Source organism: Aspergillus pseudonomiae (assembly GCF_009193645.1).
Source record: "Aspergillus pseudonomiae strain CBS 119388 unplaced genomic scaffold BDV37scaffold_59, whole genome shotgun sequence".
Taxonomy (NCBI): Eukaryota; Fungi; Ascomycota; class Eurotiomycetes; order Eurotiales; family Aspergillaceae; genus Aspergillus; species Aspergillus pseudonomiae.
Window position 1 is genome coordinate 69,792 of NW_022476051.1, and position 20,018 is coordinate 89,809.

Consider the following 20,018-nt stretch of genomic DNA (forward strand, 5'->3'; position numbering starts at 1 on the left):
AGTGCATTCCAAACCGCATCTCAACTTGTGAACACACCCTGGTGGTGACATTGATATCCTACACCTATAGTTATTGATACTCTGTACAGCCATTCTATCTGTTGTCTTTTAGTTACATTCCACTTGGGCCGCTAGGTCAGAGATGGATTCCATTAAACTACTCTTTCTCTCTCCGGAGGTCAACCCAAGTAACCGAAAGGCCAGATCCATCCCGATACTTAACCCATTTGACAAATATGGACGGGTCTACTTCTTCTCTTGGCTTGGATTTATGGTTGCATTCCTATCGTGGTATGCATTTCCGCCTCTGGTAAGTTCTGTCGACTTGTCATGCCCGGCATTGTGTAAGATATACCCCTAACCATCTGTAGTTGACTGTCACGATCCGAAAAGACTTGAACATGACGCAGGCTGAAGTTGCCAACTCAAACATTGTTGCTCTTCTAGCGACGTAAGACATCCAGATGAATGGATCCAACATTCTAGCTGACTCCTTCAGGTTACTTGTTCGATTCGTTGCAGGGCCGCTCTGCGACCGTTTTGGTCCGCGTCTAGTATTCATTGGCCTTTTACTCTGTGGTTCCATCCCAACCGTGATGGCCGGGCTTGTCACCAATGCCCAGGGACTGATCGCCCTACGCTTCTTTGTCGGCATCCTGGGAGGTACATTCGTCCCTTGCCAGGTCTGGTGTACTGGGTTCTTCGACAAAAGCATCGTCGGAACCGCCAACTCCCTGGCCGCAGGATGGGGAAATGCTGGTGGCGGCATCACATAGTATGTACTTTTCTCGCAGAAGAAGCCCGCAAACAGCCAACTAACAAGCATTTCCGCTCGCCAGCTTCCTAATGCCCGCCGTCTTCGACTCACTCGTCCACAACCAAGGCCTCCCAGCCCATAAAGCCTGGCGAGTGGCCTACATCGTGCCATTTATCATCATCGTCGCCATAGCCGTCGCAATGTTCTTCACCTGTGAAGACACCCCAACAGGGAAATGGTCGGAACGCCACCTCTGGGCTGAAGAGAGCAGCGGATTCAACGGCAACATCGTCGAAATCAACTCCGGCATCTCTTCCAGCCATCCATCCAGTCCACCCTCGGTAACCAACATCGTCGCAGACATCGAAAAGAAAGGAAATCCCTCCCCACCTGAGTCCATAGCCCCAATGCCGGGCCAGCTCGAAGCCCTTCGCACTGACACCGTCGTTGCCCCGACCTTTAAAGAAACCATGAACGTCCTCCTCAGCCTCTCCACCGCCGCCGTCGCAATCCCCTACGCCTGCTCCTTCGGCGCCGAGCTCGCCATCAATTCCATCCTCGGCGAATTCTACGCCGAAAACTTCCCCTACATGGGTCAGACCAAGACCGGCCAGTGGGCCGCCATGTTCGGCCTTCTTAACGTCATCTGTCGCCCCGCTGGCGGCTTTCTCGCAGATATCCTCTACCAGCACACGCAGTCCGTCTGGTCGAAGAAGATCCTCCTCACCTTCCTGGGTATCGCAATGGGCGCCTTCCAGCTGGCGCTCGGTCTCTCAGATCCAAAAAGCGAAGCCACCATGTTCGGACTCACTGCCGGCCTTGGTTTCTTCCTGGAAGCATGCAACGGAGCAAACTTCGCCGTTGTACCTCACGTTCATCCCTTCGCCAACGGTAAGCTTTCCCTTCTTCTTCCCCACTCACATATTCCCTCCCTCCAATCCCCATCAAACAAAACCAAAACTAACAATAAATAAAGGCATCGTCTCCGGCGCCGTAGGCGGAATGGGCAATCTGGGGGGCATCATCTTCGCCATCATATTCCGATACAATGGTACACACTACGCGCGCTCGCTGTGGATAATCGGGGTCATTGCCATCGCGGCCAATCTGGCTGTTTCATGGATTCGGCCGGTGCCGAGACGTCAGATGGTATGATTCTGTGCAAGGTTTCTTTTTCTGGATATGAGTTATGAGGGTAGTATGGTAGTAATTCCTTTTTCTTTCGGAGTATTTGGCGGTATGGTGTATTCTCGGGCTGGGTATAAATGGCGTTTGATAATATTAATATAATTGTTATATTAAATGAGTTTCAGAGACCTATATGTTGTGAAAATATCATTCTAATATAATGCTCTAGTTCCACTGATATGTAGTGTTGTGTACTTATTGTAGTGTAGTATAGTGTAGCATGTCGTCTCCATACACTAAATCTCGGGCTAAAACCCCCCGAGAGTGGATTCCAATGCATCAATCAAAGAACATGTATAACTTACAATCAACCGAGGGCCCTCTTTTCTCGAGCTTATAATAACGGCTTCTTCCATCCTCACTTGGATACATTGAAACACTACAATCCAACTACACTAATACTACTACGCAATAGAACCATAGCCAGGTATGTCACTTCTTCTTCCACTATTACCTACAATACCGACCCAAACTAAAACCCCACAAACCAGACCACCTTCCAGTCCCCGACTATAAGCTAAACACTGCGAGTTCCAACAGCTACGCCCCCACGGATAAAACAAAAAAAATGCCCGTCCGACGAATCGCCCAGATAGTCCACCTGAAGCCGTCTGCCCTGGCAGCCTACAAAGAATGTCACGCGAATGTGTGGCCCGAGGTGCTGCAGCAGATTAAGGAGTGTAATATTCGGGATTGTATGCAGTTGACCCCGGTTTTGGGAAGTGGGGATTGTGGCTAATGTGTATGCTTGAGTAGATTCGATCTTCTTTGATAATGATCGGACTTTGTTTGCGACGTTTAAATATGTCGGGGATGATTTCGAGGGTGATATGGAGAAGATGAAGGCCAATCCTAAGGTGAGGGAGTGGTGGGCGATGACGGATGGCATGCAAGAGAGTCCGACTCCTGGGGCTGTGGGCAGTGCGGAGGGACCTTCGTGGTGGAAGCCGTTGGAGGAGGTTTTCTATACGGATTGAAAGAAGGAACATGAATCTTTACGATGCACACCACGAGATTAATGCTTGCTAAATGCTATTTCCATCGGCGGGACCAGGTCAACCGCTGCTAGAGCTGGGATTAATTAAGCCAACGCCTGACGCAGAAGATTCGTAGCTAGATATTTTCCAAAGATTTCCAGACAATGACCAGCAAATCCGGATTCCCCCAAGAAATTCACTATCCAGACTCCGTATCCTTGCCGGCACATGCTCCAAATGCTATGATACAGGAACGAGTAAGAAGGATATGAAGGGTATCAGCACCAGGAAATTCCGTCGCCGCCCAAGAGCCGCTCCAAAACGCCCTGTCAAGAGAACAAAAGGATATGGAAAGGAAACTGTCGTAGCTCGTTAAGTAGAAACCGGAACATAACTGACTGGGTAGTCAGCTACTCCCCAGGGGCAGGACCTCCGGGCACATCCTTCAGGATCTCCCATCCGTACTCCTCCTCTGGTCTCTCCGGCTCCATACCAAGAGCGTTGCGGTAGGCTCGGACTTCGTTTTGGAGCCCAGCCACGACGCGGATTGGCACATTCTCTTCTTCACATCGAATACGATAGGCAGTACGAATCATCTCTGCACATTTCATGGTTTGGTTATGCCAGTGATCACGCTCCAGGCGGCTCTGCAGATGCGCATCCCGTTCGTTTTGGAGAAGATTGTTGTAGTGCCGTTTCTGCGCCAGATACTGCAAGTTGTTGTTCTGGCAGTAGTTACGGATCTGTTCGACCATTGTACCGACTGCCTGTTCGTAATCCCCGATGAGTTTTGTGTTTTCCACCTGTTCGTTTCGCAAGACCTCATTCAGGCGCTTTTCTCTGGCCAGAGCGCGCTCCAGTTCGGTTATACGGGCAGCTGTGGGCTTCGTTAGTAGCTGAAATGTGCAAGTATGGAGGTGGAGACTCAAGATTCTTACCAGAGATCTCGCCATTAACTTGCTGCAAGCTTGGGGAGGTGCCTTCCGAAGCAGAGCGTCGCTAGATAATCGTTAGCTGGATGCCACGAAAAGTGCAATGTGACCAAGGTTCGCGCTAGACATACCATGACCTCCTCAGCGCTGGAGACGATGCTCTGTGTCATCTGGCGATTGTTCTTCAAAACCTCGCTCAGTTCCAGGACCATGTCGTACAGGTGATGGAGATCCATTTGGTGACCAGCATTCAGAGGAACCCCCGCGTTCATACCAGCGATTCCAGCACCATTGACCTGACCAGGAGTGTGAGACATGGCAGGAGACATTGACTGACGAGGTACGTTGGTCATAGTGGATTGGTTACCCGCGTTATCGACGCCGCTCAAGAAGGAACCAGAGTCGGGGGTACTGCCACTATTCATGGACCGAGCGACAGCTTCGAAGTCACGGTTTAGACTCTCCAACTGAGGGTCAACAGAGGGGTCAACCGCGGGCAAGGAAGAATCGTCGTCGAATCCAAAGCCAGGAGTGTCGATGCCTAAGACGTCCCTCCGGAAGCGCTCCAAGTCCAGACGATTTACGCGAGTGGAACGCCGACGGTGGCCAGGCACGAAAGGTCGCCTAGCGGGAGTCTCCGGGGTAGTTTCGGCGATGATGATAGGCTGGTCAGGGGCAACAACGGCCTCAGTAACGGTAGCAGGAGAGTGGGTCGAAGAGACGGGAAGGAGAAATCGTACTGTACGGGTGGAAGTGGGAGTCGTGGTAGTTTGTTCAGCATGTTCAGCAGGATCACCTTCAGCAGTACTGCTATCACTGAAATGGTCAAGCACCGGACCTTCGGAAGCTGAGCTCCGATCTTCCGGATCTCCATCCAAGGCGGTCAGCATTCTGCTATGCTGCGTGGTGATCCCACGGAATCTAGAGATGATGATGATCCAACCAAATCCCAACAACAAGGGAGGAATGACGGTTGGCCGTACCTATGTGAATGTGTTGGTGGTAGTGAATATAAACAAAAATAGTGGAAGACAGTGCAGCCGAGCAGGTAGGGAGTCCCTTTGCTTTTCCTCTCTGTGTTTGACCTTCACTGGCACCTTCTGTGAGTGGTGCAGCTGCAGTGATTTTCGTACAATGGCCTTCCATCCCTTGCACTGCTGAAGAAAGCAATGGGCCTTGTTAAATTTAGGATCGCGCTTTCTCATTTGGAGGATGAGAAAACTTACTACCGAGTAAGATTGAGATCTACTGGTTATGTCGGCATTCCATATATATTTACATTTCCATCTACATAAATATAGAGTCATCATTACGGCCCCGACGGCTTTTGCCCTGTACATTTCATTCATCTTCTTCCTCTCTTTTATTATTATGACATTGTTCGTCGTTGTTCCTTCGTTTGTTTTCTTATTTCTTATTTTTATTTTTATTTTCTCTTTTCCCTCTTCCCTCTTTCTCGTCTTTGTTTTATCAATGTTCAATCACATCCCTCACCCATTCATATCAAGGAGGGCTTCCAGCTTTTGGTCCGAGTCCAGCTGATACGAAGTCGGATCCTCCTGGCTATTACCGCGCTTCTTGCTATGTTGGATGCGACCTCCTACCCGTGCAACGAGCATCCTCATCTTCTCCAATTCCTGCACTAGTTCGCCATCCCGAGTAATAAGGTTCGGCTGAATATTCTGCTGCGGTTCCTGAAATGGTTCCAAAAGACGCTGTAACCGGCGCAATTGTTCCAGACGCCGTCGTCGCTGCTGTCGCTGGTCATCAAGAGTGACCAAGCGTTCTCGTAACTCCTGATACCTGTAACCGCCTCCTGTCAGCCAGATGAAACCCAAATTACCACATTGTAACCCAACCTGAGACGTTCCTCCTCGCTTGCGGACTGGTCCTCGAGTTCCACAGGGAGCTGCGTAAGGTTTCTGATACGCGTTAGTCGAATGACTCCTACGGTCGGGAGGAATGGAGTTCAAGAGAGTTGCGACGCACAAGTGGTTGGACAAATCGACCGTCTTCTCAATACCTCTCTCGAATGAGTTTTGGTCGCGTATCGCGTCGTTCACGGACGTCCAGTAGAGGCTGGCGACTTGCTGTGCGACATGTTGGATCGCTTGGGAGGAGTACACAATGCGATTATGCTGCTTCAATGCGCTGTTTACTACATCCCAGTCAGCGAGGAACAAAGACGGCTGGAGTGGTGTAGAGCCCCCAGTGCAGTCAATAGCATAGGACCACAACCGTAGCCAAGCAGCTATTCCACGAACCATACATTTTTGTAGGACATCTCCGACCACCTTATCGCTCAGGTCATCCTCCTCCGAGGCGGTGGCATAGCTTCTCCAATCCTCGGGAGCCTCGAGGCTTTCAGACAGGATACGCACCTGCGCCCGGATGAAGGAGGATTTCAGTTCGGAAATGGTACGCGTTGAGTCCATTTCCCCATTGCTCCATCGCGCCGACTTGTCCGTACGCAGTCGCGATCGCTCTGACGCTAATGATGCGCTATCGATAACAGGTCACGTGTCGATCCTAGGTAAGGGGCTGTATGTGAAAGTCGTAATCTCAATACCGTTACTATTCTTATACACGGAGTTTTACCCCCTTGCCTTCATGGGTGACCGTTAACAGGCAACAAAAGTGGGCAAATTGAAGGCTATCGTTGACGTGAAAGTTATTGAAACATAAGAAATAATGTCTGCTCCAAGATTGGCAGCGGTAAGTGGCTTTACTTACTAGTTGAACGAAAACACTAAAGGGGTTTGTATAGGGTCTGGTCATTCTGAAAAAGAGCTGATATACTAGGATTAGTTGAAATAGCTATTTATGTAACGTGTGTTTTTCAAAAAGATAAAATGGTTTCTCCCACGCCCCTAAACTGAATGTCTTATATAGACAGCGCGGGCGAAACAAATATATACAACAACATGAGTTTGGTAGTGCCAACTATCATACGGAGTACACCCAAGCGAGAAAGAGGTTAGCACCGTAAGCGCTCCCCATAAACCTAAATATCTAAACATGATATATTGTTTTGTCACCAAAGCATTATATGATTAAACTATAAATTTATCGCATATGAAAGCTTGTAAAATATGGCAAGGGAAAATATGTTAATACTTGATTAGTTAATTAATCTAGACGAGTATGATTTTTTAATACTGAAGTAATCTGATTCTATTGCGTATTGTTGACCTGTTGTATCACAGAGCAGCCTGAATCTCGAATGGTATATTTCTCTTGACCATATATCTCCATACCACATTACCACATGGCTAAAGCTGGACACTTGGTGAGAGCCAATATAAATTACATTAGAAAAGGAACACTGTGGGACCATTAATTTGGATACCTTAATGGAACATAGGGGTTATATCATACAAGAGGTCTATAAGTTCTACTTCATAAGAGATGCAGGTACATACATTGGCATTGGCATATTCTCCATACATAATGTGATATGGTATATCAACAAACGATAATTCAATACCAAGGGGCATTGGTATCATACAACGAAAGTTTGCCTTCTCGCAGGAACTGCGGGTACACAAAAGCCATATCGGCATATAGAGCTCGTCTTAGCTTCACCATAGGCTATTCGCCATAGGCTACTAGACTCCAGCACCACGGTGAGGTGCGAGCTCGTCGCTGGAGGCCTGATCGATGCGATACAGGCACCCGGATTATAAATCAGCGGGAATTTGAGCAATAAGAGGTTTGTTTCTCAAAGATCTCCACGCGATGGGACAAACATGGGTCTTCAAGAGGGCTACAGAAATAGCAGGGCGAGGATAACTTGGGCAAAATGCTCCATTTGTTGTGCTACCCAGATATTCCAAGGGCCGTATCTGTGCATGTAGGCAAATCCAGCATGCACGATACTCCCGCGGCCTCCCTGGAGATAGCGGAACCATCCTGGGTCGTACTGGAGGACCGAGATATAAATATCCGTTCCATCCTGCGACACAAGAACTCGCTTATCGTTTCCTGGGACGCCCGGGTGCTGCTTCACCCATGCCACCATCTGTGCCACCTCCTGCATATCAACATCTGGGGAATGATCATCCCGCCGCGATCGCTTACACTCAATGAGTGCCAAAGGCCGACGACTAGCGGTATCCTCCAGCTGGCCATCGGTATATGCAACGAACTGTCTGTTGCGTCGTCGCGTGCTAAAGTCTGCTATAAGCTTGATTCTATCAGCCGTCCATTGGCGTCCAGACTGAGGAACCAGCTCCGCAATAGCTTGCAAAAAGGAAACGATGGAAGTGTTAACACTGGCTTCACAACGTTCGTCCCGAAGCTCGTCCCGAATTACTTGCTGTTGCTGGATAGCTGGAACCCTGAACAGTCTGTCGTTTCCTCCCCAAGCTGCACTCCAAGTCCCCTGAATCTGCCTGGTGGAGACATCTAAGATATAATCCTGGAATGCCACATCACTCAGGAGTTGCTTGGCTTGCCCAATCAGAGGTGCAATGCCAAGGGTCTGGTTATTGAGCTGCTGTGGGGGAACAATGGACGGCAGGATGGTCCTGAAGAGTAGAAACTGCTTATAGCTGACTCTAGACGCGGAATGCAATTTCAAGTTCATACACAGGTTTTGATTCTTTACCTTGTACTTCCGAGCGGCTTCCTTCCACTCCCTTTCCGTCTCGGGTAATGCGTTATTCACCATTCTGATAGTGTAAGCTGGCGTGATCAAGAGGAATGTTATCAAAGATTAAGATGAGATGAGGGATACAGTTATGCCTGGTAGGACGAGAAGCGAAGAACAAGATGAGCGAAGAACAGGAGGAGCGAAGAACAAGAGAAGAGGAGGCCTGCACATCTCCCATCCCAAACAAAGTGAATGAATGCATTTTGTGTTAGTCTCTCTTTTGTAGGTACATACACAGGACGAACAGATGTTTATTTAGAGACCTCAATCTTCTACGACAATCACTATACGACTTTGTTATCATGTCGAGTATACTTTGAGCGAAAGAGATTCGCTTGTGATTGGCGCGCTGATCTTGAAAGTTGGTTCAAAATCATTGCTGCTTCTGCCCAAGCCAATATGAACTGTCTCCTATCTATGTATAACTATACAAACACATTGAAGGGATCGGAGAGATTCATCCGGAGGACAAGAGCATTCAAATTCAGGATGTCAGGTAAGGAAGGAAGTGAACTCGGAAAGGAGAGAAATTCAATCCTAGACTCAAAACGATGGCTGGGGAGGCGAAGACCAGTGAATAATGTAGTTGTAGAACTTTGCTTTTGTAACCTAGGCGACCCTGTTGCTTGGATGTGTTATAAGGCTCCCAGTCTTCTCTCTTCATTTTCTATTTTCTCTCTTCTTCTCACCACAACTTGCTTCCATCTCATATTGGCCCTGCCTAGGAACCAAGACGATATCGCTCTCCAGCAACAACAAGCTCATTTGAATAGCCTCCCGCCCCCCCCTTCCTTTTTTTTTTTTTGCTATGTCTGGCCTCCAGCATAGCAGATGGGCTGACGCCCCGGTCACTGCAGCAGCCGCTGGAGCGGGTGAAGACCCCAACCGCGGTGGTCGGCGTGACCGAGATGGCAAGAAGCCCCCTACTGACCGCATAGTATGCCCCACAGCTAAGGCTATCTTGAATGGAATGTACTGACTATAACAAGGCTGACCAAAGGGTGCCCTGGGTTTGCAAACACGGATGTGGTACCCATCATCCGGGAAAAGCTTGCCCAGTGGTTCAACTTGGTCAGCGAATGTGGGCTGCCGTTGAGCAACTCCGGACGACCCAGGTAAGAAAGAACATGAAACACGATTTATCACTTGAATGAGGCTAACGTTGAACACAGAGCAATCTCATGGCAGATATTCTGTCCGCTCCCCCTTCCTCCTCTTCCGCCGCTGTCAACCCCCGCGGTTCTTCGTCTCCTGCGCGTCGACGTAATCGTCGTCGTGGTGGTGGTGCGATTACGCCCACTCCTGGTGGCTCTAGCATCCGCCCTCTGCCCGCGGCCGCCGATGGAAACAATACTTCGGCTGGAAACCGGGTCGAGGGAGAGCTAACCAACCGGCAGAGACGTTCCCGTGCTCGGGCACAGGCCTGGCGAGCTCGGAGGGAGGAGCAGCGGCAGCATAATTCCGCTGAAGACACACAGATGGACACAGAGACGGGCACGGCCGCCCCAACCGGCGAGAGTCAGCCGGACAGCAGTGCTTCTGGCGCTGTTCCCGGAACTGACGCGTACGTATTATCAATATGATATCATGCTCATATTTTGACATGCTAATGTCTTTCGCAGGCTGGATGGAGTGGAAGCATCCGTCCGATCTCTCCGTCTGGATTCCGGCGGTAGGTCTTCTCAAAACAAAACTATTTGACATTCATTGGCTAACGTCCCACCTTCAATAGAGAAATAGGCCTCCTCAAGGACCTTCAAAATCCCGCGGAAACTGGTACCTGTATCGTATCGATCAGGCCTCCAGCGACGAGCTCGCACCTCACCGTGGTGCTGGAGTCTAGTAGCCTATGGCGAATAGCCTATGGTGAAGCTAAGACGAGCTCCTTCTTAGAGTAGATTATGTATGCATGCCTTGATTCTGGATTTGTGCAATGTATTAGATAAATACTATACATACCCCTAGCAAATGTAATTAAAGACACAATTGTATGATTGATACTTCACCATCATTGGCTATCTCAGTAATGGCTTCCTGAAAAGTTAATACTTTGGTTGTGATAGAATTCCCGTCTTAACATCATGATGGCTAAAGAGGTTGAGAGATTTGTCGTCATTGTGACCCCTATCACATGATTGTGGCCTTGCTTTCTGTTCCTCTTTTCTTTTCCTTCGCCCCATTTACCCGTTCACCATCCATCATCCAACCACTCACCACCCCCGGCAACTGACAGCCGACCGCAAGACTCCAACTACTTACTTCTTCAATCCTCAAGTATTCTTTCTTGCTTAGCCTCTTTCATAATGGTGGAAAATGTGACACGCGAGAAAGTGAGATCGCTATACGAGGTCGTTACTGGAGAAAAAGAGAAGCCCTTCGTCTCAAGTGAGCCCGGTTCAGAAGGAGATATTGAAGCATCATTTCTTTCAGATTTTGGAATTACTCTAGTTCCTTGGGAAATCGAAACGAGCCCTGTCGATTCTCCTTCAGTAACATCGGTCCCGTTTACCCCATTGCCTCTTTCAATAACACACACCTACCGTCCCGAAAACGATATTCCATTCACTGATTACATCCCACCGGAAGATAGGAGTGACACCGAGGATGAAGGGTGGTGGTCCGCTGAAATCTGTTCTCGTGGTACGGTCCAGTCCTTCCATACGTGGGCTCTTGCTAGTCGAAGGCTTCCGCGCCGGCATACAAACTTATTGGATTTCTGCGGAGTACACCGCGTAACGTAAGTACGATGCATTTTGATTTTCTGTCTGATGATTGGCTTTGGAGGTTCAATTATTCATGCATTGCAATTTCTAGGTTCCCTAATCCTTTCTTGCGTTGCTGCCCAAGAATTGGATGGTGTCCACCCATTGGAGGTCACTGGGACATCTGGTTTTTCATTGAATATGAGAAGCAAAATGCCTCATCACTACCCCATATTGCCGTGGGGGCTTCCCAGCCGGTGAATGCCAGGGATAACTTCATTCTATATGGAGAGCTTGCCGTAATTCTTACTGTTATGAGAGGCCGTGCCAACCAGCCAAAAGCAGAGAGTGAGGAGGAGATGGAGAATATACATGATATGCGAAGAGAAGAGCTTGAGGCAGCTTGCTGGAAGAGTCCAGCCTTCCCAAACGAGCAGAAGTTTCCGCTTCTTCTCTTTTCCTTTGTGGGCCCGCAGCATGCAAGGATACTCTGTGCTTCCATGGACCAGACGCGGCTAATAGTTCGGATGTCGAAGCTTTATAGCTTCGAGAGAAAAGAAGAAGCTCCACTTGAACTGTTCACGTCCTGGCTTTTTTCGCGCCCCGTGGTAAATACTTAACTGTGTCTGAGTGTCAGTCCTGTGGAGTCTGAAGCCCTGGTCAACCTATTGGTCGACTATTCCAGCAGAAACTGCTGCATGAGTCGAATCGATCAGGCCTCCAGCGATGGACTCGCACCTCTCAGTGGTGCTGAAGTCTACTAATATGGGCAATGACATTTGGTGAAGCTACTACAGGCTCTGAATTTCTACTTAGCGGATTTAAATTCTCGAGGAGGCTGGTGTGAAATGACCATGTTTCCTCTGGATACTACACCTGCTTCCTATCAGTTTGGGCTAAATCTAACGCACAAATTATGATTCAATATAGTGACAACTTCCATATACTGCTTCCATGATAGAATCAAGTCTGCTATATAAGTAAAGTAAGTGCGATGTTCTATAGGCTTGATGGCGGTCACATTAGAATATAGCTCTTAGTATAAACTCCACTTAGGGCAGCTGATACACACGTGACTCACAGGCTCCATCGAACCTTTGTAGGGCACAGTTCATTCGGCCGCTACGGAGGGCTGTAGCCAATGATATTGTCCCCATAGGCCGTAGCGGCCGATGTTCATCAAGTACGACACCAAACAGAATGGTCGACTGCATCCACCTAGAGAGTTTCCATCTACAGATGAAAAGTCCTTTGCAATTATGATCCCATTGTGGATTGGAAGGTACATACCTGAAGATGGACTCGGCCATAGTATTTCTTGTCAAACCCCCACACCTACATACGGACCTTTATAGAGGCTTGAGCCGAGACAGCCCGATTCTCCGTGTATATCTAGTACAATTTACGCCTTGATTGCTTCTGAAACATCCGCCTTATTCAATCTTTTAACATCGCAGTGACACTATAGACTCCCTTTTCACTGGTTAACTCGTTTGTCATCACTTACTCGGCGAGCTGATACCTATTTAAAGCTCATAGCGGATAAGAGCTTGAGACCTCTGGAAACCTCCTTGAATATCTTCGTCTGGCCCTGGATCCTGAACTCCTGCTCTATTGCATTGTGGCGTGTCGATCTAGAAAGGCCAGTATACCTACTTCCCCCGACAAGTAGCAAGGAAATTATCAGATTTATATCGTGGTTGGTTCTTGTTGTATAGTTGTGACAATGCACATCACAAATGCAAGAGTCGAGAAAGATAGTCTCGGCCAAGTCGAGCTGCCAACTGAGGTGCTCTACGGCATCAACACCTATCGGTCGCTTGAGAATTTCACGCTCTCCGGTCGAACTATCACAACATGGCCGGAGTTCATCTATGCGTTTGCCACAGTAAAGCAAGCGGCAGCCCGTGCAAACGGCGAAATAGGTGACCTGACAGCAGAGCAGGCAGATGCGATTTATGCGGCTTGTGAGGAAATCAAACTCGGCAAACACAATGCACATCTTGTTGTCGATATGCTGGAGGGCTCGGGCGGCACCTCAACAAATATGAATATGAACGAGGTGATTGCGAATATTGCGGCAAAGCGCTCTGGTCGAGCGCTCTCTGATTACAGCTTTATCCACCCGAATGATCATGTCAACTTGGGGCAGTCCACTAACGATGTGGTCCCGACTGCCATGAAGCTGGCCGTCTATCATGCAATGGCAGAAGCTTTGCGCACCCTCCGACAGCTAGCTGACGCATTCTCGACGAAGCGTGAGGAGTATAGCTCGCTTCTTCGTCTCGGGAGGACCTGTCTCCAAGATGCGCAGCCGATGACTCTCGGCCAAGCATTTGGAGGCTACGAGGCGGCTGTCCGGCGACACACAGACCAACTTGACACAATCCGCAGGCAATTCCTGACAGTTCCCCTAGGAGGAACAGCCATAGGGACAGGATTCGGGTCCTCGACTGGGTACAAAGCTGCTGTATTCCGGCACATGTCCCTCTTATTCGACACAGAGATCCAGCCGAGTAACAACGCATTTGACGGTATGCAAAACATGGACGCTTGTGCCCGTCTTTCCGGGGAGTTGCGAAACACCGCCAACACTTTATGGAAAATCGCCAACGACCTTATCATCCTATCCTCTGGTCCTAGCGGTGGCATTAACGAGGTCACTCTACCTTCCGTCCAGGCCGGCTCCTCAATCATGCCCGGAAAAGTCAACCCAGTCATCCCCATCGCGGTCTGCCAAGCTGCGTTTGCCATCGCCGGTAACGATACCGCGGTTGCAATGGCATGCCAGCAAGGCATGCTCGAAATCAATCACTTTGAGTTGCTTGTGTGTGACCGTCTCCTGGACAGCATCCGTTTGCTCGCTGGCGCTGCCGGAATCTTCAGTCGTAGGTGCATCGAAGGCTTAACTGCAAATGAAGACGTCTCGCGTAAGCATTTGCGTGCGTCTAGCGCGTTGGCTACTGCTCTGGTGCCGACTCTCGGCTATGCGCAGACTTCGACCATCGTCTGCGCGGCTCTCCTAGAAAGAAGACCTTTCCTGGATGTCGTGGTCGAGAAAGGGTTACTCACAGAAGATGAGATCATGTCGGCTATTGAACTCTCAGTCCATCAGTATAACGTTTCAACGCAGAGGAAGAAATGATATCAGCAGTGTTACCGACTCTGAAATATCTAGTGGGACGCTGGTTTCAAGATGGAGTGGACGTGCGAAGGCTTCCACTGGTTAATTGCGAGGACACGGAGACAGATAATCTTGGATGAAGACGGATCTAGATCAGACTAGACTATATGGACTAATGAGAATGTGTTTTACATTGCAAATGAATTCAAATCAGTGTGAGCTTCAAAGTGGTTGTTGTATCAAGGTCTCGTCGCAATCTAGGTTTGGTATAAAATGGATGACATCTATATTCGCCAGATCATATGGATTTTGAACAAAATGAAATTATGCATCCGGAGCCTAGATTATGGAATGAGTCTCCATGATCACTATGGCTCGGTGTACACCATGTGGTGCTCTACTTTCGTCGTAGAGTTATAGTGAAACGGATTCCTGAGTCATAACCATGGTTAAAAACATAAAGATCAGTGGTAGAAAGTGGGCTGACTAAATGAATCACTTTCTCATGTTTCCATATACTATCTACTTTTAGGTTCCTCTTAGATAGAAATGCTTTCAATCGATTGAGCAATATTGTGTTACTAGTTGATAGTACATTCTAAGATGTATAGCTATGTACTGGAATAACCATGTATCCTAGAAAATATTTCACACCCTCTTGCTAGCAACATTATACGAGGTAGCGGAAGCCTCCAACGGTCCCCTCTTCGGCATCTCTTCTGTCCAGTTGTTTATTGATTCTCTGTAGAAGGAGTCGGAAAATAGTGGCGGTGACTATCGAAAGAAATGAAGTGCCTGCGTTCACGCTCATAGCAAGAATAAAACGAGGGGCATCACTGTCCGGATAGAGATAGGGGGTATATATAGATGAACAATTTGCAACCGCATTTGCAAATGCGAGTGCAGCAGCCCTTTTTGATGATGGTTTTGGAATCGTATTTGCGACCCAGGAGATACCAATGATAAACGCCGTATAAACACCTGGCAGCATGATCATCATCGCAAAGTATCTGGCACCGAGGTTGGTCGTAGCTGCTGAGATGATGAATCCAGAAATAGAAATCCACAGTGGTACGGAGAAATGGAGATATCGCTCTCCTGTTCGGTCCGCATTTCGGGAAACAGCCATAGCGACAATGCAAGACAGTATATATGGCGGTACTGTTAGTAGGAGTGTATGGATCCGACCTTTACCCAAGCTCTCGACTACCGTGGGAAAGAAGCTGTTGATTGTGCCGCTAGAAACAGCGCCGAAGTTGAGAATCACGAGAAGCCAGGTCTTCCAATCAACCATACAGTTTTTAAAACCCTTGAGCAAGCTTAGATCCTCCTCGCAATCCCAATCTTCCTGTCCAATATCTCTTGCTAGCCGCCAAATTGCGAGCTCCTTCTCTTGCTGGGACAGGCCTTTTGTATTATGGGGGAAGTTTGGTAAAACAAAGTAAGCGGCCAGAGCAATGACCACTGTGATTGATCCCTATAACGGTGGAGGATCAGATGCTGGCCGGAAACGGTAGAAGGACTCTCGCAGAAACACGTACCTCGATGATGAATATCCATCTCCATGCGAGGAGCCCTTTCACTCTAGTTTATTGTTAGTCTGCAGCAGTGGCGTTGAATGTGGGGACTTCAACTCACCCATCCATGCCGTCATTAATACCGGCAGCAATAAGACCGGAGAATGCACCGGAGAGAAGAGACCCACAGTAGAGAATGGCAGTACGCAAGGAAAGTTCTTCCCGAGTATACCAAGCACTCAATGTTGCCATGCACCCTGGCTAGCACGATGTTAGCTGACATCCGCATAAGCACAGTCTGAGAGCATAGGACTGACAAAGTATGCCGCTTCAACGAAACCAAGGATAAATCTGAAGGGCTATGTTAGCCCACCATGGATAACAATTGTCCGAGCGGTGCTTTACCGGCATGCCAGAAGGCCACCATAATTGTGAACTGCACCAGTGACCCCGCATAAAATTCCCTTAATTGAATGATCATGAGACATGTGGATTTAAATGAATCTTTGTGTCTTAAACTCACCCATACTACCATACACGTTGGAAGATAAAGTGCAGGCTTTCCGATTTTGTTCAAGAATAGGTTTGATGGTACTTGCATGAGAATATAACTGCGGTCATCAGTACGGGGGTTTGCTTCTCCAAACATTTCGAACATACCCGACAAAGAGAATGCTAACGCAAGTCTTAAGCAATTTAGTCATGAAACCCATATTAACCTTATGAACGATTTAAATACCTGAAATTGAACGGATGTCAGGTTGAGCTCCTTTGTGATGCCACTTAACTTGGCTGCTGCGATCGCATTTCTGGCAGTACTATTAGTGCACTAGCACCCCATCAATGAAGGCTATATGAAAAGCACCTGTCTAAATAGTTCATGATATATATCAAGACCAGCATTGGCATGAGCCGGATGTCAAGCTTTCTGACCAAGGCCTTTTCCACCGCTATTCTCTCATCATCTGTTGTGCCCTGAAGCGTAGGAGGCAACCGAATTGAAAGTGTTGAGCCCTGTTCAAGTTTGTCCTCTGGGGTCATCTCGGGGACTTCGGGGTTCTCCTTCTTAACATCGGCCATTTTGAAAAGTACTCAAAACAAGATTGATTAACGCTCCGAATGGCGAGAAGCATGCTGCACATTAAAATACCTTTTCTACTATCTCAAAGAAAGGCGTCATCTGCCCCTCTGGTGTCCAATATCTAGGAAGCACCCTTTGGCTCGGCTTCAGTATTTGCCCTTGGCCAAAGCTATAGGCATCTTAGATAGGGTTTCCCCGCATCATTGGTTAAGGTTCAGACCGATTGTTAATTCCCGCGTTCGGCCGCTACGGCTGCGTCTGTTCATATCGGAGGCGATAAACAAAATGATACACTCTCAGAAGGGGGATAGGGTTGACATTTTGCCCCTATCGCCGTAGTGGCCGATGTTGGACAGACTGTGCGCCGTCCCAGGAGACACAGCGATATTAAACATTTGGTGATACTAAGGGAGTAATTAGCCGTAGTCTCCGAAAACTGCGGGGTGCTTAACATGCTCATGCGACGTTTAGCGAAGCGACAAAGGGTATGAAGAGACAAGAAAAGTTCGACTGATAATAATCACTAAGTCTCGAGCCCGTCTAGAACAAGCGCTGTGTGATTCACAATATGTCATAATTCTCAGGTTCTATTGTAGGGGAGTGAATATTCTAAGCTAAGATTCTTTTATCCAGCTTCGGTTAGAAAGTAAATTGAACTTAATTGCCACCTCAACCTTATTGCGGGAGTCGGGGAAGACTTCTCTGTTCTTTTTCCAACCCCTTTTGGCGCAAAACTTGAGATATGCCTCGATTCAAAGGAAGGTCTGCCCGTGCCTGCTTTTACTGTCGCAGCCAGAAAGTGAAATGTAGTGGCGGTAAGCATGGTTTCTGCGATTCGTAATCATCACTCTGACCGATTGAGGATCAGAACAGCCATGTGTAAAGTGCGTTTCGAGCCGGAAGTCATGCGTTTTCCCGTCCCAGGAGCGAGTCACAACTGTCTCTGAGGCCTATTTACGCCGGCTAGAGAGCGAAATCATACGGCTACGGCAACCTAGTCGTGATGGCGCTCTGGCCGTGACTCACACCAGCTACCAGCCCACAACCCCATTCAGCGATGGGTCGCAAGAACAGATACTGCCGGAGCGATTAGTTGAAAACTCCACAACCGAACATTTTGTACGCAAGCTCAAAGGTGTGTACTCCAACCCTATCCAAGAGATAGCCGGGGTACCCCCTTTTCCCACGACATCGACCCCTGGCGTAAGCGAGCTCAACGCCCAATCCACGGCATCGAACTACACATACATTCCTCTGGAATATGACAATAACCGTATGTAGAGTCGCGACTGTCACCTTCGACCTTCCTAACATCCACAGAATCTAAGGTGCTCGTCAAGTTTCCACCCTACTCTTACGCTCTCTATCTTCTGGGCCAGTTCGAGTCATTTATGGGATGTGATTATCACTGGTATCAAAAGAAGCGCTTTCGCACTCGAATAGACAATCTGTACGATCCGTCACGGTCATATCAAATAGAAAAAACATGGCTTTGCTGTGTTTCTGTAGTCCTGGCCTTGGGAGAGTCATACAACGACATCGTTTCTCCAGCATTCCTGGTTGACAGCAGAGCCGGGCTCTCCGCCAATAGTGCTGATACAATAGACTCTGAACGAGTAAATCCGCCGGGGATTGAACTCTTTAAGCAAGCATTGCTCCTTCTGCCACCATCTTACGAGGAACCCACAGTAGAGCAGGTTGAGGCCCTCAACCTCATTGTAAGTATGATGCTGAAAAGTGGGTATAGTCGCATTGAATCTGATTTCAGATAGACATTTTACTGCTACTCTCTCAATCGACGAAAAACAGCTTATACATACGCTGGGACGGCTCTCCGGTTGGCCAAGCTCCTCGGGCTTTCAAAGCCGCAGCCAGCAATGAGTCCATTGGAGCGAGAACATCGCAAACGAGTATGGTGGACGACGATTTGCATGGATGTAACAACTTGCATAGAGCTATCCTTGGAGCCCGCCTGTGTATTTAAGGAGGACAGCATCGGATTTCCGGATAGTTCTCAGTTATCCATGGAGGACGCCGAGGAATTCTCAGATCCTCAGTATCTTACCGCACAAGTTAAGCTTTGTCGTATCAAATACCAAATTATCAGGACGGTTTCTGAACTCCGTTTCGGAAATGCCGTCGAAGCACAAGCACTTATTGGGCCATGCCTACAAGCTTTGAATCGTTGGAGCCTGGAGTTCTCGCCACGTTTGGAGTTTACTGAAGAGGGAGGCTTCTTGGATAAAACCTTGGCTTTCCCGCCGATGCGGACCGTCGCATCCCTGCTACTTCGCTATAATCAGGTAAGAAGAGCGATTCCAGATCGACAATGGGATACTGATGGATTAGTGTTTCATCCTTCTCCTTCGCCCGTTTTTGTTGAAACAACTCCATACTCTCGTCCATGGACAAGAAGATTTCATGACTTGCGATGATGTCGTCAGCCTCAATACACAGTGCTTGCAAGCTGCAACGCATAGCACAGCAATTCTATTTGCCCTGTTAAAATGTCATAAAATTGGTATGTTTCTTCGTCTCATCGTCAGTTGTCTCAGATATTCACTTTGGAACTTATTTCGGTGTGCTAATATCTTCACAGCGAAATTCGGATTCTGGGAGTCCCTACACATATTTTCCAGCCTCACCGTACATGTGATCTCCGGCTGCTTGATGGAGAAGCGGCCCAATGCTTTTGCTGGTGCCCGGACCAGTGCTTTGTACAGTCCAGTCAGGAGCTTACTTGGGGAAATGGCTCGACTGGGCAATGCAGCGTCCAAGGATCATGAGAAGATGATCCACGACATAGAGGATCTATTCACAGATATTACTCCCAATACAGATCTGACTGAAAGGGTGGAGGATGTTGTCGAATGGCCGGAATATCTGAACGCTGAAAACATGACTTTTGCTCTCGATGAGACACTTCCTCCGTTTTCTTGGTCGTGAATGCAAGCAACAGTCCCATGGAATTGACATACATTAAGCTTTTGAATTAAATTTATGGATATTTAAATATTTCTTTGTACTTATACTAGGTGGAGGCACTATGTACAAGGCAGATGTCAAGGCTGTGTGGTAATCAAAGT

The 20,018-nt window shown here is 48.2% G+C and overlaps 11 protein-coding genes across 11 annotated transcripts; 6 read left to right on the forward strand and 5 right to left on the reverse strand.

Annotated features, from left to right (window-relative positions):
* Nucleotides 1–142: 142 nt before the first annotated feature.
* BDV37DRAFT_273360 (MFS transporter) lies at nucleotides 143–1,912 on the forward strand (the record flags this gene model as incomplete). Its single annotated transcript, XM_032085041.1, has 5 exons — nucleotides 143–310; nucleotides 372–451; nucleotides 500–775; nucleotides 840–1,648; nucleotides 1,734–1,912. 5 exons carry the CDS (start codon nucleotides 143–145, stop codon nucleotides 1,910–1,912), a joined length of 1,512 nt encoding a protein of 503 aa, XP_031939094.1.
* A 520-nt stretch (nucleotides 1,913–2,432) lies between these two features.
* Nucleotides 2,433–2,958, forward strand: BDV37DRAFT_253940 (L-rhamnose mutarotase). Its single transcript, XM_032082591.1, has one exon. The coding sequence runs from the start codon at nucleotides 2,514–2,516 to the stop codon at nucleotides 2,682–2,684; it is 171 nt and encodes a 56-aa protein (XP_031939095.1). The 5' UTR covers nucleotides 2,433–2,513; the 3' UTR covers nucleotides 2,685–2,958.
* BDV37DRAFT_253943 (uncharacterized protein) lies at nucleotides 2,959–4,643 on the reverse strand. Its single transcript, XM_032082592.1, has 3 exons — nucleotides 3,986–4,643; nucleotides 3,861–3,921; nucleotides 2,959–3,799 (listed from the first exon to the last, which is right to left on the reverse strand). The coding sequence occupies exons 1-3, from the start codon at nucleotides 4,277–4,279 to the stop codon at nucleotides 3,333–3,335; spliced, it is 822 nt and encodes a 273-aa protein (XP_031939096.1). The 5' UTR covers nucleotides 4,280–4,643; the 3' UTR covers nucleotides 2,959–3,332.
* A 187-nt stretch (nucleotides 4,644–4,830) lies between these two features.
* Nucleotides 4,831–5,076, reverse strand: BDV37DRAFT_253944 (uncharacterized protein). The gene has a single exon (XM_032082593.1). The coding sequence runs from the start codon at nucleotides 5,057–5,059 to the stop codon at nucleotides 4,838–4,840; it is 222 nt and encodes a 73-aa protein (XP_031939097.1). The 5' UTR covers nucleotides 5,060–5,076; the 3' UTR covers nucleotides 4,831–4,837.
* A 143-nt stretch (nucleotides 5,077–5,219) lies between these two features.
* Nucleotides 5,220–6,402, reverse strand: BDV37DRAFT_253947 (kinetochore subunit FTA4 family protein). Its single transcript, XM_032082594.1, has 4 exons — nucleotides 6,124–6,402; nucleotides 5,844–6,012; nucleotides 5,714–5,776; nucleotides 5,220–5,657 (listed from the first exon to the last, which is right to left on the reverse strand). Exons 1-4 carry the CDS (start codon nucleotides 6,287–6,289, stop codon nucleotides 5,345–5,347), a joined length of 711 nt encoding a protein of 236 aa, XP_031939098.1. The 5' UTR covers nucleotides 6,290–6,402; the 3' UTR covers nucleotides 5,220–5,344.
* Nucleotides 6,403–7,620: 1,218 nt separating this feature from the next.
* Nucleotides 7,621–8,526, reverse strand: BDV37DRAFT_285332 (uncharacterized protein; the record flags this gene model as incomplete). Its single annotated transcript, XM_032087699.1, has 1 exon — nucleotides 7,621–8,526. The coding sequence occupies one exon, from the start codon at nucleotides 8,524–8,526 to the stop codon at nucleotides 7,621–7,623; it is 906 nt and encodes a 301-aa protein (XP_031939099.1).
* Nucleotides 8,527–9,316: 790 nt separating this feature from the next.
* On the forward strand, nucleotides 9,317–10,406 carry BDV37DRAFT_285333 (uncharacterized protein; the record flags this gene model as incomplete). The annotated part of the gene is made up of 5 exons (XM_032087700.1): nucleotides 9,317–9,445; nucleotides 9,498–9,623; nucleotides 9,681–10,072; nucleotides 10,131–10,180; nucleotides 10,249–10,406. 5 exons carry the CDS (start codon nucleotides 9,317–9,319, stop codon nucleotides 10,404–10,406), a joined length of 855 nt encoding a protein of 284 aa, XP_031939100.1.
* A 283-nt stretch (nucleotides 10,407–10,689) lies between these two features.
* Nucleotides 10,690–12,218, forward strand: BDV37DRAFT_253948 (uncharacterized protein). The gene is made up of 2 exons (XM_032082595.1): nucleotides 10,690–11,245; nucleotides 11,323–12,218. Exons 1-2 carry the CDS (start codon nucleotides 10,812–10,814, stop codon nucleotides 11,828–11,830), a joined length of 942 nt encoding a protein of 313 aa, XP_031939101.1. The 5' UTR covers nucleotides 10,690–10,811; the 3' UTR covers nucleotides 11,831–12,218.
* A 682-nt stretch (nucleotides 12,219–12,900) lies between these two features.
* Nucleotides 12,901–14,453, forward strand: BDV37DRAFT_295810 (aspartate ammonia-lyase). Its single transcript, XM_032089979.1, has one exon. The coding sequence runs from the start codon at nucleotides 12,937–12,939 to the stop codon at nucleotides 14,353–14,355; it is 1,419 nt and encodes a 472-aa protein (XP_031939102.1). The 5' UTR covers nucleotides 12,901–12,936; the 3' UTR covers nucleotides 14,356–14,453.
* Nucleotides 14,454–15,004: 551 nt separating this feature from the next.
* On the reverse strand, nucleotides 15,005–16,931 carry BDV37DRAFT_285336 (MFS general substrate transporter; the record flags this gene model as incomplete). The annotated part of the gene is made up of 9 exons (XM_032087701.1): nucleotides 15,005–15,811; nucleotides 15,876–15,918; nucleotides 15,973–16,112; nucleotides 16,169–16,202; nucleotides 16,257–16,315; nucleotides 16,375–16,462; nucleotides 16,512–16,537; nucleotides 16,591–16,660; nucleotides 16,717–16,931. 9 exons carry the CDS (start codon nucleotides 16,929–16,931, stop codon nucleotides 15,005–15,007), a joined length of 1,482 nt encoding a protein of 493 aa, XP_031939103.1.
* Nucleotides 16,932–17,846: 915 nt separating this feature from the next.
* BDV37DRAFT_253974 (fungal specific transcription factor domain-containing protein) lies at nucleotides 17,847–19,952 on the forward strand. The gene is made up of 5 exons (XM_032082596.1): nucleotides 17,847–18,205; nucleotides 18,273–18,650; nucleotides 18,705–19,235; nucleotides 19,282–19,453; nucleotides 19,532–19,952. Exons 1-5 carry the CDS (start codon nucleotides 18,194–18,196, stop codon nucleotides 19,876–19,878), a joined length of 1,440 nt encoding a protein of 479 aa, XP_031939104.1. The 5' UTR covers nucleotides 17,847–18,193; the 3' UTR covers nucleotides 19,879–19,952.
* The last annotated feature ends 66 nt before the right edge of the window (nucleotides 19,953–20,018 follow it).

Excerpts from the sequence above, each read along its gene's own strand:
- BDV37DRAFT_253947 (XM_032082594.1), bottom strand. The coding sequence starts at position 6,289 with ATGGACTCAACGCGTACCATTTCCGAACTGAAATCCTCCTTCATCCGG. Across the intron at positions 6,013-6,123 it reads CGGAGATGTCCTACAAAAAT|TAAACAGCGCATTGAAGCAG; the intron begins GTATGGTTCGTG and ends ACTGGGATGTAG. Across the intron at positions 5,658-5,713 it reads AGCGAGGAGGAACGTCTCAG|GTATCAGGAGTTACGAGAAC; the intron begins GTTGGGTTACAA and ends AGGCGGTTACAG.
- BDV37DRAFT_253944 (XM_032082593.1), bottom strand. The coding sequence starts at position 5,059 with ATGAGAAAGCGCGATCCTAAATTTAACAAGGCCCATTGCTTTCTTCAG.
- BDV37DRAFT_253940 (XM_032082591.1), top strand. The coding sequence starts at position 2,514 with ATGCCCGTCCGACGAATCGCCCAGATAGTCCACCTGAAGCCGTCTGCC.
- BDV37DRAFT_253974 (XM_032082596.1), top strand. Across the intron at positions 18,651-18,704 it reads TTGAGGCCCTCAACCTCATT|ACATTTTACTGCTACTCTCT; the intron begins GTAAGTATGATG and ends GATTTCAGATAG. Across the intron at positions 19,454-19,531 it reads GTTAAAATGTCATAAAATTG|CGAAATTCGGATTCTGGGAG; the intron begins GTATGTTTCTTC and ends ATATCTTCACAG.
- BDV37DRAFT_253948 (XM_032082595.1), top strand. The coding sequence starts at position 10,812 with ATGGTGGAAAATGTGACACGCGAGAAAGTGAGATCGCTATACGAGGTC. Across the intron at positions 11,246-11,322 it reads TGCGGAGTACACCGCGTAAC|GTTCCCTAATCCTTTCTTGC; the intron begins GTAAGTACGATG and ends TGCAATTTCTAG.
- BDV37DRAFT_253943 (XM_032082592.1), bottom strand. The coding sequence starts at position 4,279 with ATGAATAGTGGCAGTACCCCCGACTCTGGTTCCTTCTTGAGCGGCGTC. Across the intron at positions 3,922-3,985 it reads CCAGCGCTGAGGAGGTCATG|CGACGCTCTGCTTCGGAAGG; the intron begins GTATGTCTAGCG and ends ACGATTATCTAG. Across the intron at positions 3,800-3,860 it reads AGTTAATGGCGAGATCTCTG|CTGCCCGTATAACCGAACTG; the intron begins GTAAGAATCTTG and ends CGAAGCCCACAG.
- BDV37DRAFT_295810 (XM_032089979.1), top strand. The coding sequence starts at position 12,937 with ATGCACATCACAAATGCAAGAGTCGAGAAAGATAGTCTCGGCCAAGTC.